At 52.9% G+C, this 15078-nt stretch overlaps 1 protein-coding gene across 1 annotated transcript in view; it reads left to right on the forward strand.

Moving 5' to 3' along the window:
* The window catches only part of ITGA2 (integrin subunit alpha 2), a 73817-nt gene that overhangs the window by 31447 nt on the left and 27292 nt on the right, over positions 1–15078 (forward strand). The window contains exons 7-15 of the mRNA XM_054714328.1: positions 3586–3734; positions 4061–4211; positions 4727–4892; positions 6676–6752; positions 7802–7940; positions 8950–9095; positions 10902–11045; positions 13004–13207; positions 13872–14008. Coding sequence (XP_054570303.1) covers positions 3586–3734; positions 4061–4211; positions 4727–4892; positions 6676–6752; positions 7802–7940; positions 8950–9095; positions 10902–11045; positions 13004–13207; positions 13872–14008 — 1313 coding nt within the window. The remainder of the gene's footprint in view (positions 1–3585; positions 3735–4060; positions 4212–4726; positions 4893–6675; positions 6753–7801; positions 7941–8949; positions 9096–10901; positions 11046–13003; positions 13208–13871; positions 14009–15078) is intronic.

Raw genomic sequence — 15078 nt, forward strand, 5'->3', positions numbered from 1 at the left:
GGGGGTCTCTCAGCCCAACCTGCACCCTCTACAATCCAGGAGCTCTCAGGGGGTGTCCTACTGATGGCTTAGGCCCACTCCCCATGGTTCTCTGCTCTCTGTGGGGCCTGGAGGTTTCCCTGCAGCCATGGAGATGAAGCCCCCATGCCCTGCTGTCACTCTCTGCCTGCTGCCGCCATGTGCCATGTGAAGGAAGCCCCAGTGCCCTGCAGTGTGCTCTGTCTGCCGGGCCTGGGGGCTTCCCAGACACGGACACACTAAGGAAGCCCCCATGCCCTGTTGTCCAGGCTCTGTCTGCGGGGCCTGGGGGTGTTGTCACCGCCACTGCCCACTAAGGAAGCCCCCATGCCCTGTTGTCCAGGCTCTGTCTGCGGGGCCTGGGGGTGTTGCCACCGCCACTGCCCACTAAGGAAGCCCCCAAGCCCTGCTGTCTGGGCTCTGTCTGCCACGTCTGGGGACTTCCCTGCCACTGCCCCACTAAGGAAGCCACCATGCCCGGCTTTGCAGGGCCTGGCGGCTTCCTGGCTGTCGAGATCAGGAAGCCGCCATGCCCTGCTCTGCTGGCACTGGAGTCTTCCCGATCGCCTCGGCGACCATTGGGAAGACGCCATGCCCTGCTCCTCCGCCGGCTCCGTGTGCGCAGAGCTTGGCGTCTTCCCGATCGCCGCGGCGACCATCAGGAAGACTCCATGCCCTGCTCCTCCGCCGGCTCCATGTGTGCAGGGCCTGGCGTCTTCCCGCTGCCGCAGCACTAAGGAAGCAACCATGCCCTGCTCTCAGTGCTCTGTTTGCTGGTGGGACAGGCCAGACACTCTAGCAGCGGGGCTGAGGGGACTGGGCGCCGCCATCTTGTGGGTATGGGGGCCGCCATTTTGTCATGGAGTGATGCCTAATTTGCATATTACTCTATTATTAGATAGGATTTTAAAATCAGATATGTATATTTTCTTTACACCTACTTGGACTGATAATGACTTTCTTTTTTTTTTTTTACTCCTTGTTGCTAAACAGTTATTTTTGAATTCTGGGATTTTTATAAATAAGTCTGTAGACAGCATAATTCCACTTTATATTATTTTGTAGTCTTTTATTATGCTTCATCTAGTCTTTTATCTAGTATCCCCTCCTTCCTACACAGGACGGGCCTCTGCGCTAGCGTGGCGTAGTTCTCCGTGCTTTAAGGCAGCGGTCGCCAGCTGGTGGTCTGCGGACCCTGGTCACCAGCTGGAGGTCTGCGGACCCTGGTCGCCAGCCGGAGGTCTGTGGACCCTTGTGGCCGTGAGTTCCGAAATGCTGGCGACCGCTGCTGTGAGGGTCTTCGATTTGCTTTTCCATCTTCTGGGGACAGGCAGCCGGACTCGGGAGCAAAGCTTCCTGCCTCTGTAAAAGGGAATAGATTTACTTTTAAAGTCCTGGGGATTTTTCTTTCTTCCTTCCCTGTTAGCTCTGCCCCTCGGGGGTCGTTCTGGTTGTAGCAGCCCATGGACCGCTGTCAACTGGAAGTCTTGTTATCCCACATCTCCTTACATCTCCTCTTCAGCTCTCCCCATTCTCACCCGGAAGTTCAGGGCCGTGTCCTGTCTTCTCAGATTGGACTCCCCGTTATTCTGGGTCCTTCCCGCTCTCTCAGGTCTTACAAAACCTAAAACCAGTGGCCGGTGATGTATTTTCTCCACCTCGTGAAAGTGCTGATGGAACGGAGCCATCCAGGCCCCGCCCCTTCACCTTCCTGACACAGGACAGTGTCTCAGAGCCCCTGGGCCAGCGGCCTCTCACCCCACTTCCTGCCCCGGGAGCCCCAGGCATCCAGGGTGATTGCGGTGCTGAGAACAAGGACAGTAAAAGAAGTGAAAAGCAGTGTTTGAGCCTCTTGACCTAAAGCAAGCGTGGGGAACCTTTTTTCTGCCAAGGGCCATTTGGGTGTTTATAACATCGTTCTGGGGCCATACAACATTATCAACTTAAAAATCAGCCTGCTGTATTTGGTCAAACATTTAATTAACTCGCCCCTAAGGCCTTGGCTGGGCCAGACCAAATGCAGGCATGTGGGCCGGACGTTCCCCACCCCGGAGCTAAAGGGTGAGGGTGGCGTCTGCTGAGAAGTTGTCCTGTCTCAGCTCTCAGGTCAGACTCTCCAAGGGCGTTTCTCTGAAGCCCAGAGACCCCAGGCCACACCCACAGGTGAGGTCTCAGACCCGAAGTGCCGTGAGAGGAAACCCCGCACAGTAACACTCCCGGGGTGACTGCATCGACTATGAGCAGTGACCACTTGTCTCGAACACTTCTTCTTCTTATTATTATTAAATGTATTTTTTTATTGATTTCAGAGAGGAAGGGGGAGGGAGGGAGAGATAGAAACATCAATGATGAGAGAGAATCATTGATTGGCTGCCTTCTACATGCCCCCCACTGGGGATCTAGCCCACAACCCAGGCTCAATGTGCCCTTGACTGGAATCGAACCTGGGACCCTTTAGTCCGCAGTCCGACGCTCTATCCGCAGAGCCAAACCAGCCAGGGCTCGAACGCTTCTTCTTTGCTCATTATATACTTATCCTGAGTTGATGCGATGTCCTCTCCCACCCACGCTGCTCACAGTTATTTACATGTTGGCGTCCATCATGAATTAAAGTGTTTATATCACTTATATCTTCCTGGTATGAACTTTTATTATAATACGTATCCACATTAAAATACTATAGGGCAGTGCTTAAACATTGACAGCTATTCCTCCTGAGGACCAAATTGTACACAATAGCACATCGTCTTGCTTGTCGATCAGTGCTGTTGCTCTACGCGCACAGCAAGCGTGTCAAACTCACAGGCTACCACGGGCCAAATAAGCAAGGTTTAAGTGTATGTGGCCGCAAAAAACACAAAAGCTTCCATTTCCATAGAAACGTAGGTTTATTGCGATAGAGACATGCTGAAGACAACGGGCTGAAATAAATGAGTCATTGTTAACATAAAATAATAGAACATTTTAATAAGAATTAATATTTTTTCTTAAACATTAACTTACCAGACACTGAGTAACGCAAACAAACCTATTTTTCTTGTTGTCTGAAAGAGAAATATTTCCTGTTGCGCACACCAACCAAGTCAGTCCAAGACTAATGCCGTGGCCATCGGCTGCTAAAATATTTGCCGCTGGTGTCAGTGGAGAGAAATGGTGCGCCTGCACGTAAGGCACGTGCGAGAAATGAATGCAACACGATTATAGAATCAGTCTTTACTGATTGAACATTGTAGTTCGTTATTAATAATTATGTATAACAGGATAGTGTAAAAATTAAGTTACAAAATTTTTATTAAAATGTTTCTTATATACCATTATATTGGCTGGGCCGCAAACATATTTGTTGTGGGCCGCATGCGGCCGTGAGTTTGACACGCTTGACGTACAGCCTCCAACTGAGGAGTCATTTCACTGGAAGAAAAATAACCGGTCTCACAAACAAAGATGAAAATGACTCCGTTAAGCTATCCGCCCACATCTAAAGGCACGTTGGCTTTTTATCCTGTTGGCCTCATAGAATGACTTCTAACTTAATGACACGCGTTGCGAACGTCTGCCCTCCTGCAGGTGGGGCTCATTCAGTATGCCAACGCCCCCAGAGTTGTGTTCAACCTGACCACCTTTAAAACCAGAGCTGAGATGACCGCGGCGACATCCAGGACGGTCCAGAAGGGCGGGGACCTCACCAACACGTTCAAAGCCATTCAGTACGCGAGGTGAGCCGCCGCCCATCGTGCCTGTGAGGGAGGAAAGACAGAGGCGGTGACCGGCTCTCCCACGCCGCTCAGGGGTCACCGGGAGGGACAGTTGACGTGCTCCGTCACGTACCGCGTGGAGAAGCCGGAGGAAAGGCCTGCCCGTGCCCGGCCAGGGTTCCGCGGTCAGGGTCCCCTCCAGCTACGGGCCGCGCGCCCTGACCGGTGTCCGCCCGACGGGAGAGACGTGCCGAGTCCCCGGGTCCTGCTCACGGGTTGCAAGTCTAAGGACAGGGCCCGTTGGAACGCCCTCACAGATAGTGAGCCTTCCGTTTGCTCTGCCTCAGAGACCGAGCTTACACGGCGGCTGCTGGGGGACGGCCAGGCGCCACCAAGGTCATGGTGGTTGTCACCGACGGCGAGTCGCACGACGGCTCCATGCTGAGCGACGTGATCGCGCAGTGTAACGAGGACAACATCCTGCGGTTCGGCATCGCGGTGAGGCATCCCTGCCCTGTCGGGGGGCGGGGAGGGGGGTAATACTCCTCTACATCGTCACCTCCCAAGACCACCTCCTCATGGCTCCTGACGCTTTACACAAAAAGAGATGTTTACCGTTTTTGCTTTTTTTTAAAAAATATTTTTTTATTGATGTCAGAGACCAAGAGAGAGGGAGAGAAACATCAATGATGAGAAAATCATGGATTGGCTGCCTCCTGCACACGCCCCTCCCGCCCCCCCCCCCCCCCCCCACTGGGGATCGAACCTGCAACCCGGGCCTGTGCCCTGACCAGGAATGCAGCCGGGTCCTCCTGGTTCCTAGGTCGATGCTCGCCCACTGAGCCACGCCGCTGAGCACGTTTCTGCTCCCGCTGTGGGTCCTGTGGGTGTGGGGTGTGGGTTACTCCTCCGGGGGGCCTGCTCTGCCAGAAGTCGCCTGGCCCTGGGGGTGCAAATAGGGAGACAGAAGCACCTCAGTTCCGACCTTTTGCCCCTCTCCCTCTGCTCCCAAGGTCCTCGGGTACTTAAACAGAAATGCCCTCGACACGAAAAACCTAATAAAAGAAATCAAAGCGATCGCCAGTGCCCCCACCGAGAGGTACTTCTTCAACGTGTCCGACGAAGCCGCGCTGCTGGAGAAGGCGGGCACCATCGGAGAGCACATCTTCAGCATCGAAGGTAGCGCCCCTCCCCAGCCTCCTCCCAGCCCTCTCCGATTCTCCATCCATCACCCCAGCCTCCTCCAGCCCTCTCCGATTCTCCATCCATCACCCCAGCCTCCTCCAGCCCTCTCCGATTCTCCATCCATCACCCCAGCCTCCTCCCAGCCCTCTCCGATTCTCCATCCATCACCCCAGCCTCCTCCAGCCCTCTCCGATTCTCCATCCATCACCCCAGCCTCTCCCAGCCCTCTCAGATTCTCCTTCCCATCACCCCAGCCTCCTCCCAGCCCTCTCCGATTCTCCATCCCATCACCCCAGCCTCCTCCCAGCCCTCTCCGATTCTCCATCCCATCACCCCAGCCTCCTCCCCGCCCTCTCCGATTCTCCATCCATCACCCCAGCCTCCTCCCAGCCCTCTCCGATTCTCCATCCATCACCCCAGCCTCCTCCAGCCCTCTCCGATTCTCCATCCATCACCCCAGCCTCCTCCCAGCCCTCTCCGATTCTCCATCCCATCACCCCAGCCTCCTCCCAGCCCTCTCCGATTCTCCTTCCCATCACCCCAGCCTCCTCCAGCCCTCTCCGATTCTCCATCCATCACCCCAGCCTCCTCCCAGCCCTCTCCGATTCTCCATCCATCACCCCAGCCTCCTCCCAGCCCTCTCCGATTCTCCATCCCATCACCCCAGCCTCCTCCCAGCCCTCTCCGATTCTCCTTCCATCACCCCAGCCTCCTCCCAGCCCTCTCCGATTCTCCATCCATCACCCCAGCCTCTTCCCAGCCCTCTCCAATTCTCCATCCCATCACCCCAGCCTCTTCCCAGCCCTCTCCAATTCTCCTTCCCATCACCCCAGCCTCCTCCCAGCCCTCTCCGATTCTCCATCCCATCACCCCAGCCTCCTCCCAGCCCTCTCCGATTCTCCTTCCCATCACCCCAGCCTCCTCCCAGCCCTCACTGATTCTCCATCCCATCACCCCAGCCTCCTCCCAGCCCTCGCTGATTCTCCATCCCATCACCCCAGCCTCCTCCCAGCCCTCTCCGATTCTCCATCCCATCACCCCAGCCTCCTCCCAGCCCTCTCCGATTCTCCATCCCATCACCCCAGCCTCCTCCCAGCCCTCGCTGATTCTTCATCCCATCACCGCATCCACGCATGCTGCAAGGTGGACGCGCATGCCTTGTGGGAAGAGAACTCTGACAAATCAGTGAGAAAAAGACGCAAAGGACATGACTAAGTCATTTCTAAAAGATAAAATACACATGGCCAGTAAACATAAGAAAATAGTCCCAATGTCAGTAATATTTAAAAATCTGAATTGCAGCCCTGTTACTTTATGTTCAGGAGATAACAGACTAGTCACTTTTAATCCTGGAGCGATTATGGAAAGGCGGAGACGCTCAGCTTATTGATAACACGGATAACATTTCCAGGGCAATTCAGTGATAGCTATAAAATTGTAAATAGTTTTACCTTTTTGCACGGTAAATAGTTTTCGTAATTGTAAGAGTTTTACTTTTTTACACTGTTATAGTTTCTGAAATTCTTGAATGTGTTTACTAAAACATGTATACTTTTAAAATTAGAAAAATTTAGTGTGGATTCCCATGTCTGTTGGAATACTTTTTTTAGTGATTTCGCCACTCTGCCAGCCCTATATTTTTGATTGAACATTAGAACATTGTGTGAGTGTGTGTGTGTGTGTGTGCGCGCGCATGCGCACGCGTGTACATGTATGATTGAAAATTTCATTGAAAATGATTGACGGTGATATAATCCCTGACACTGTCCTTTCCCAGGCACCGTGCAAGGCGGAGATAACTTCCAGATGCAGATGTCCCAAGTGGGGTTCAGCGCGGATTACTCTCCTGAACACGTGCGTATATCAGATGCCAGCCACGCGGCCCCTGCGCTTACCCCACGCGCACGGCGCCTTGTGCGTCAGCAGGTCCTGTTCCGGGTCACAGCGCTGAGTTTCTTGGCGTCGCTGACTGGCCACCTAAACACGCCGGCTCATCATGCCTCCCCTCCCTGCTTCCCGGGTTTTTTGTTGCTGTTGTTATCCATCCTCACCCGCGGACATGTTCCCATTGATTTCAGAGAGAGTGGGAGAGAGAGGGGAAGACAGAGAGAGACATCGATGTGAGAGAGACACATGGATGGGTTGCCTCCTGCACGAGCCCGGACCAGGGCCCGGGCCGGGGAGGAGCCTGCAACTGAGGTACGTGCCCTTGACCGGAATCGAACCTGGGACCCTTCAGTTTACAGAGTCGCTTGTCTCCTCTGCCCTCCCCCCACCGGTGCTGACCTGTGGCAACCTATGTGGGATCCACTGTCACAGCTACGGCAGCTTTTGTGCCTGTGCTATTTCCAAGTAGATGGGACAGGAGAGACATGATGGAGGGACGTTTGAGAAGGCGTCAAGAGGAAAGCTGAAAATAGAAGGGTCTGGATAGGGCCTCCCACGATGGGGTTGGGGGGGGGGGATGTTAGCAGCACCCAGTGGCCCCGACTTCCTTCCTCTGTCAGCATCATCCCCCACCTCTCAGCTCCTCATACCCAACCGTGAGCTTCTCTCATGAACCCTGAGGTGAGAGGTTCCCGCTAACTGTTCGGCGTTTGCAGATGGGGCCTTTGAGTGGAAATTTGAATATGGCTACGCGCTCCCTGATTCTAGCTCCTTAGAGAGATTGATCCATATCATGTCATACTCAGGAGAGCCCGAGGTAGCTTAGCCCATGGAGGCTTGTCCCCCAGCACAAGTATGTTCAAACGACTCCGAGCTATGTCAACCTGTGTGTACAATCTGACTTCACCGTGCTGAGTCCCCCCTAAACCTGGACAGCTTCTCTCCACGCTGGGCCTACGCTGAGCCCTCCCGTGTTAGAGGTGACGTGCGTTGACCCCGCCGTTCCCCCGGTTTAGGACGTCCTCATGCTGGGTGCAGTCGGGGCTTACGACTGGAGCGGGACCGTTGTTCAGCAGACGGCCAGCGGACACCTGACCTTCTCCAAACAGGCCTTCGACCAGATCCTGCAAGACAGAAACCACAGCTCCTACCTAGGTGAGGCAGGCACGCCCGCGGGGGCTGCACGCGGAGGACCTGCCCCTGCCCTGGCCCGTGTGGAATCGGGACCGTTCAGGCCTGGGCCTCTCGCCTACTCGCTATGTCTGCCTCACAGGGTGCATGCCCCCTTCCTGCCAACCAGGCCTTCGCCATACCTGCTGAGGACGCCGGTCTCCCGGCTGTCCAGGGGTTGTTCCTCCTGTGACAGTTATTTCTCCAAAGTGGAAATAGTTCCCAGGAGCCAGGGCAGCAAGTGGGAGTCTGATAAATTGGGAGCTCTTAGCCTGTTTTTCCTGGAATACACAGCCGTGGATGTTGAGCACTCACTACGGGCTAGTCCCTGAGCTGCCGACTCCGTATCGACGCGAACAGTGAAGCCCTTCCAACAACCCCCGAGCGAGGCTTAGGGCCCCCTGTGCCTTTAGAGCCAGTGAGGGGCATGGCTTGCCTGCAGGTGAACAGCACAGGGAGAGGCAGATCCAGGATTCGAAGTGGGGACTGACTCCAAAGGCCGTGTTCCTCCCACTCTGCAGCATTTCCTTTAAAAAAACCACGTGTTTTTACTGATTTCAGAGCGGAAGCGATAGAGACATCCATGGAGAGAGAGAAGCATTGGCCGGCTGCCTCCTGCACACCCCGCGGGGCATTGAGCCTGCACCCAGCACCCTTCAGTGCACAGGCCAATGCTCTACCACCGAGCCCAGCCGGCGGGGCGGCAGCCGTACCGTGGAAATCCATCCAGTGGCCCCCTGAAGGAAGTTGTTGAGGGCCAGGTTCATGGGTGGCTGGTGGGGACAGCCGGAATCTCGGGGCAGCTTCACGGGTAGATGTCCACTACGCAGGGCAGTGCTGCTGGTCGGAGGGCAGGAGCAGGTCACCGTGGAAACAGGAAGATGAGGCCTGAGGGACAGGCTCAGGACGGAGACAGGGCTCCGCCACGCCCCCAGCTCCGCAAGCCTGTGGGGCCCGGCCGGTCCCTGGTTCCCACCGTCTCCTTCTCTCCCAGGTTACTCGGTGGCCGCCATCTCTACCGGAAAAGGAGTCCACTTCGTCGCGGGCGCCCCTCGGGCGAATTACACGGGCCAGATAGTGCTGTACAGTGTTAATGAGAATGGCAACGTCACGGTGATTCAGGCTCACAGAGGCGACCAGGTAAAGTCCATCGCTCAGCAGGTGAAATTAATTTCAGGGACAGCTGGGGCGGGAGGGAGTGGGGGGTGGGAGGAGTGGAAATGACCATTTATTGACTGCCTACCCCCAGGCTGGCTCTGGCATCGGCCTTTACTTGAATATTCCTGAAATCTTCACAACAATCCTGAGACTGGCCGGTCCTTGGACAGGTTCCTGAGAGATTGACTCTCTCTCTAGGTCACAGCTTTCATGGGGTTGAGCTGTCATTCAGACCCAGTCCTGGGGGTGCTGCAGAGCCATGCTGTTTGGCTTCTTCCCACTCCATTTTTTTTTCCATATTTTTTTAAAATATATTTTTTATTGATTTCAGAGAGGAAGGGAGAGGGAGAGAGAGATAGATACATCGGTGATGAGAGAGAATCATTGACCAGCTGTCTCCTGCACGCCCCACACTGGGATTGAGCCCACCACCTGGGCATGTGCCCTTGACCGGAATTGAACTGGGACCTCCTGGTTCACAGGTCGATGCTCAAGCACTGAGCCACGCCAGCTGGACCCCACTCCATATTTTTGACTCCCAGGTTGGTAAGGCCGTGATAACAGCACCTAACCGCCGCTAGGAGGCGACCCTGCTGGGAGCCGAGGATTCGGAGAGATAGTGACAAGGAGTGGCTGCTGTGGCTGCGACTCGCTGGGAGGAGAGCAGCTCTCCTTCCCGCTCTCCGCTGACGGGGGACAGTCCCGGGTCAGAAACGGGCATGACTGCCCCAGTGGTGCCCACAGGGCCCAGGTCAGCCGGGAGATCCCGTGTCCTCACTGGGCATCTCTGACCTCGGGGGAGGCACGTAGTTGAGATGAGATCACGGCGCTCCGACAGTCCCCCGAGGCGGAGAAACGACTCCCCACAGACTCCCCTTCTCAGGGCTCGGTCTGATCCCACTGTCGGCTTCCCAGGAGAAGCTTCCCCGGGTCTTCCACCTCCTTGACCCAAACCAGCCAAGGTCACTTCCTTTCCCTCCTCTCTGCTTCTTTTTAAAAGGTGCTTTTATTTTGAGAAAAACAAAACAATGAAAGTGCAATGAAAGGAATCGTTCCTTTTTATTTCCAAATCCTTCCGAGGTATACACAGCGACATGTGTTGAGCAATGGTTGGATGAAATGAACATTCAAATCCCAGCCGCTCTCACTTCACATTCTCTCGCCCTCACCCTCCGGGCCCCATCTCTCCAGCCATCCCTCCTCTGTCCCAGACCAGGCCGCGGGCCCGTCCACCACCCAGGCCTCCCCTCCTCTCCACTTGGAAACTCCTTGGCGGCTCCTAAGATGCAATTCATACAACACTCATCTTTCTAAGCTGCCCTGGCTCCCAGCACTCACTCACAATATTTGGCACTCTCCTGCGTTATAACATATTTTCCATGGAAGCACAGCATTTGTTCCACCTCTCTCCTCTCCTCCCCCTTTCTCCGTAACACACCCTTATACCTTCTAAGTGTGGTCTTTGACCCCTAGCAGCAGACACACCTGGCGTGTTTATAAAAATGCTGTCTTCTGGGCCACTTCCTAGGCATGGCCTCAGCATCTCTGGAAATGGGCCTCAGGAATCTGTATTTTTAAAGGTGTTTTCTTGGTGATTTGGGGGCACCTTGCACTTTAGTTGATAACACAGGCTGAGAGAAGGGGCTGTGTCATCCATCTTTATGTCCCTGGCACTTCACAGGTAGTAAGCACTCACTCTTAGTTGTCGAATGAGTAAATAAAAGTCCAGCGTCACACGAGGCATGTGGAGTCCCAGGAATCCTAAGGTGATCTGCTTCATTGCTCCAGATTGGCTCCTATTTTGGAAGCGTGCTCTGCTCCGTGGATGTGGACAAGGACGGCGTGACAGACGTGCTCCTGGTGGGTGCGCCCATGTTCATGAACGACCTGAAGAAAGAGGAGGGGAAAGTCTACCTGTTCACCATCACGAAGGTACACACATGACGTACATGTACACACATGGCGACGCAGACTTAGTTTAATGTGGATTAGTACTGGTTAGTAAACGGTAGCCTGCCTTTTTGCATTTGATGAAAGAAAGTCTATTATTGAATGACTAGAGGCCCATTGCACGAAGATTTGTGCAATAGGCCTTCCTTCCCCTGGCTGCCGGCACTGGTTTTCCTCCGGCACCTGGGACCCAGGCCATCGCTCCCGCCAGAGCCTTCAGTCTTCGCTCCAGCCAGAGCGCTGCTTCTGTAGCTCCCTCCGCCCCCCGCCCTCCCCCTCATAGCAGGCATCCTGCCCCGCCCGGCCACTCTGCACCTGCATGCGTACTGCCCAGAGGCCGGGAGCGGCTGGGGGGGCGGGGCCGCTGCCATCTTTGTTGGGTTAATTTGCATACCCACTCCTGATTGGCTGGTGGGTGTTGTGAAGTGACAGTCAGTTTGCATATTTATCTTTTATTAGTGTAGATGATTTTCATGTACATATGTTTCTGTTTCATTATTTGGAGGTTGTCACCGTTCAGTTATCATTTTTAAAATCACATTAACCTAGAACCTCACCTAGAGCTTACTGTGCACTGACATTTTCCATGAGATCTTTGCATGGATGTTCTCTTACGCAGGGAGTGGTAAATGCACATTGTTCTTAAACACACACAAACACCTGTGTATTTACCGTGTCTTACCCAGTTATTCTTCTCTGCTGTAAACAGATCACAATAACTGCTCAACACTGTCTTGTGGACGTTTTACAGTGAAATAGGCAAATGGTCCCAGGCCCCTGGAAACCTCCGGGTAACCCTGGATGCTTTGCACATCAGCCGTCAGGAAATTCCATTGCTTAGTGTAACGTTTAGGTATACGTCCAACTCTGGGACTTTCCAGTCTTTGCACATCAAACGTAGCGCGCGCCAACATGGAAAATCCGTCTTTCCAGCTGGTGGGCTGAACTCTCTAAAGCTATGTACATAAGTACAGGGCCATAGAAACTCAGATGACCACAGAGGGGGAGGGGTGGGCAAGGGACGCTGACATTAGCATAGTATTACGTTTAGCTGTTGTGATATTTTGTCCTCCCTTATTTATTTAAATTAATGCAAAAATTAGCCCTTCAACAGAGCAAGTAAGACAATTCTAAAGCACACGAAAATGCATAATTGAGCATTCAATCAGGAAAGGGCAGAGCCACGTGGTTGAAGGTTTGCAGATCCCAGATTCGTAACTGTTTCTTGCTGGCCAGCTTTTCTGCATGGCTGCAGGGGAGACGAGTTGGTGACATGCAGAGTTGGTGACATGCAGATTTCTAGACGAGTGTGACGAGGGGGAAGTAGCACGGCCTGGTTTCCGGTGAGGAGCGTGGCTCTCTTGTGAGGTCATGGAACATCCCCATTCTTGATTTCAAAATCTGAAGAAACGACCGCGTCTTTTACAAGGAAAGGTCTTTTCTTTGGGCGGAACTGTTTAGTGTTTCTTTTACTGGGATATGAATGATCTCGCTTTTCACTTTCTGTACCATGAAAATTATGCCACGGTTCAGTAATCTTTCCGTAACGGTCTAAATTAAGATCTTGCATTTTATTTTGTCTCCACTTTAATTTTATTCAAAATATCAATATGTTTTCACCAAAAATTTTTAAATCAAAGGTATAGAAGCAGGTGAAGATACCAACATGAAGGAAAAGAGGAGACGGAGGAGTGGGTGCCTTTATGCAGGCTGTTGCTGGAGAGAATCGTCTCCTCGCACCTTGCCTTATGAGCAGATTCCTATGACCTTGCTTATGAAAATTCTTATTTATAATTCTCACCATAACTGGAGGATTTTGAATTCTGGGTTTCCAACCCTCTCCACTTACCAGCTTGCAAGTGGGTGTGGCCATCGCTGGCTGTGAATTGTAATTGTGAGGCTGCAAGGTCTGCGTTACTCACCCCTCTTCCCTTCTCAAGGGCATTTTGAACTGGCACCAGTTTCTGGAAGGCCCCGAGGGCGTGGAAAACGCGCGGTTCGGCTCCGCGATCGCCGCCCTCTCGGACGTCAACATGGACGGCTTCAATGACGTGATCGTGGGGTCGCCTCTGGAGCATCAGAACGCGGGGGCCGTGTACATCTACAACGGCCACGGGGGCACCGTCCGCACCAAGTTCTCCCAGGTAACCTGGCGTCCACGGTGATGTGTTCACAGGGCATCATCGTGCCCGGCTGGAGCGTAGCCTGGGGACCATCCATGCCACCCTCTCCTCTTGGAACTGTTCACTCCCTCAGTGAATGTTGAGTGAGCTGCCACAGCCTGCCAGGGCTGTCCTGACTGCGAGATGTCGCAAAGAAAGGACAGACAAAATTCTGCTCTTCGTGGAGGGGACAGGGGAATATAAGAATAATGCGATGAAGTGTTCCAGGTAGTAGTAAATGATAAGGAATTTTTTTAATGAAATAGGGAATGAATTTTCAGGGATGAGGGTGACCCAGGAGGCCTCGCTGGGAAGGCAGCTTGGAGTAGAGAGCTGGGATGTGAGGGAGGGTGGGAATTGGGACCTGAACTTGCGTCAGCTCCTGCCTCGGCCACCGATCCTTCCCTGCTTGGTGCTGGTTTGTGGTTTTATGGGAAGAGATTCATGCTGTTTCTCTGATGAAAGTGTGGCTGCAAGAATGAAAAAGCAATCAGATAAGATGAGATTGAAAATTGATGGTGTTTTAGGGAGAAGAAGGCCACCTGTGAAGAGGCTGTGTGAAGACTATCACAGTGCCGTGTACAAGATGCCTTTTTCTATTCCAGTTGCCGTGCCCTATAATTGCATGTCAAACGTACCCTTTCAGAAAATCCTGGGATCCGACGGAGCCTTCCGGAGCCGGCTCCAGTACTTCGGGAGGTCCTTGGACGGCTTTGGAGACCTGAATGGGGATTCCATCACCGATGTGTCCATTGGCGCCTTTGGACAAGTTGTCCAGCTCTGGTGAGTGAGCGAGGCAGACACAGAGCAGCCAATGAAGCAGGGCTGGCGCGTACAGCAGATTGGGCAGATTGCTCCGCGGGGCCTGCAGAAGGGCCGCGTGCTGACCTAGATCTCCCTGGTGGTCCTCGGAGGGGCCACGTCCATTATCTAAGAATCTAGGGCCCTGGTTTTGTAAAAGAAGGACTGCCTTCCCTGGTGGGAGAGAAAAACATTTGCTTCCCATTAGAATCCAGCGTCTCTTCTCTGTGGTGAGCAGAAGGGCATGGAAATGGTCTCCAGGGTGCTTTGAAAGATTGTCTCCAAAGAGCCCTCGCTGGCTCCCAGGGAGGAAGCTTCATGAGATGCCCTAAGCATACTGAGCGCTCAGACCGCAGGGCAGCTCTGCGTGTGGTTAAGAGGCACCTTTTAGAAGTATTAGTCATGAACAGGAAGCCATTGTGTCTGTTTAGTGGCCCCTCGTTGAACCAGTGGGAGCTGAAGAGCAGGGACAATAAGAGATTCAAGCGCCATGCGGTTCAAGGACAAAAATAAATGTATGGGGCTGGTGAGGGAATGGAACCAGAAAGAAATTGAGAATTTCATCAAGAGTTCCCAAGAAGATACAGTTCAACCATTCATTCACTTGTTTCTGTTGGAAATTGGCTTTAAATGTCCAAATACGTCAGGAACAGAAAAGCTACACATTGATGTTGTGCTGTTTCTGAGTTTAATGGCACCATGTACAGTATCTCACTCGTGCTTTCGAAAAACAAGATGAATTGTCTTAATGAAATCTTTATGTGGAAAAATAAGACTGAAGGATCATATTTAAGATGTTAAAAATAAGAAAACATATCGACTGAATAAAATCAGTTAAAACCAGTTAAGAGTAACATACCATTGGAAAAATACAAGGGGTGATAACATAATTATATGACTAATTTTTAAAAATATATTTTTATTGATTTCAGAGAGGAAGGGAGAGGGAGAGAGAGAGATAGAAACATCAATGATGATAGAGAATCATCGATTGGCTGCCTCCTGCACACCCCCCACTGGGGACTGATCCTGCAACCCGGGCATGTACCCAG

Source organism: Eptesicus fuscus, chromosome 4 (genome assembly GCF_027574615.1).
Source record: "Eptesicus fuscus isolate TK198812 chromosome 4, DD_ASM_mEF_20220401, whole genome shotgun sequence".
NCBI classification, from domain to species: Eukaryota; Metazoa; Chordata; class Mammalia; order Chiroptera; family Vespertilionidae; genus Eptesicus; species Eptesicus fuscus.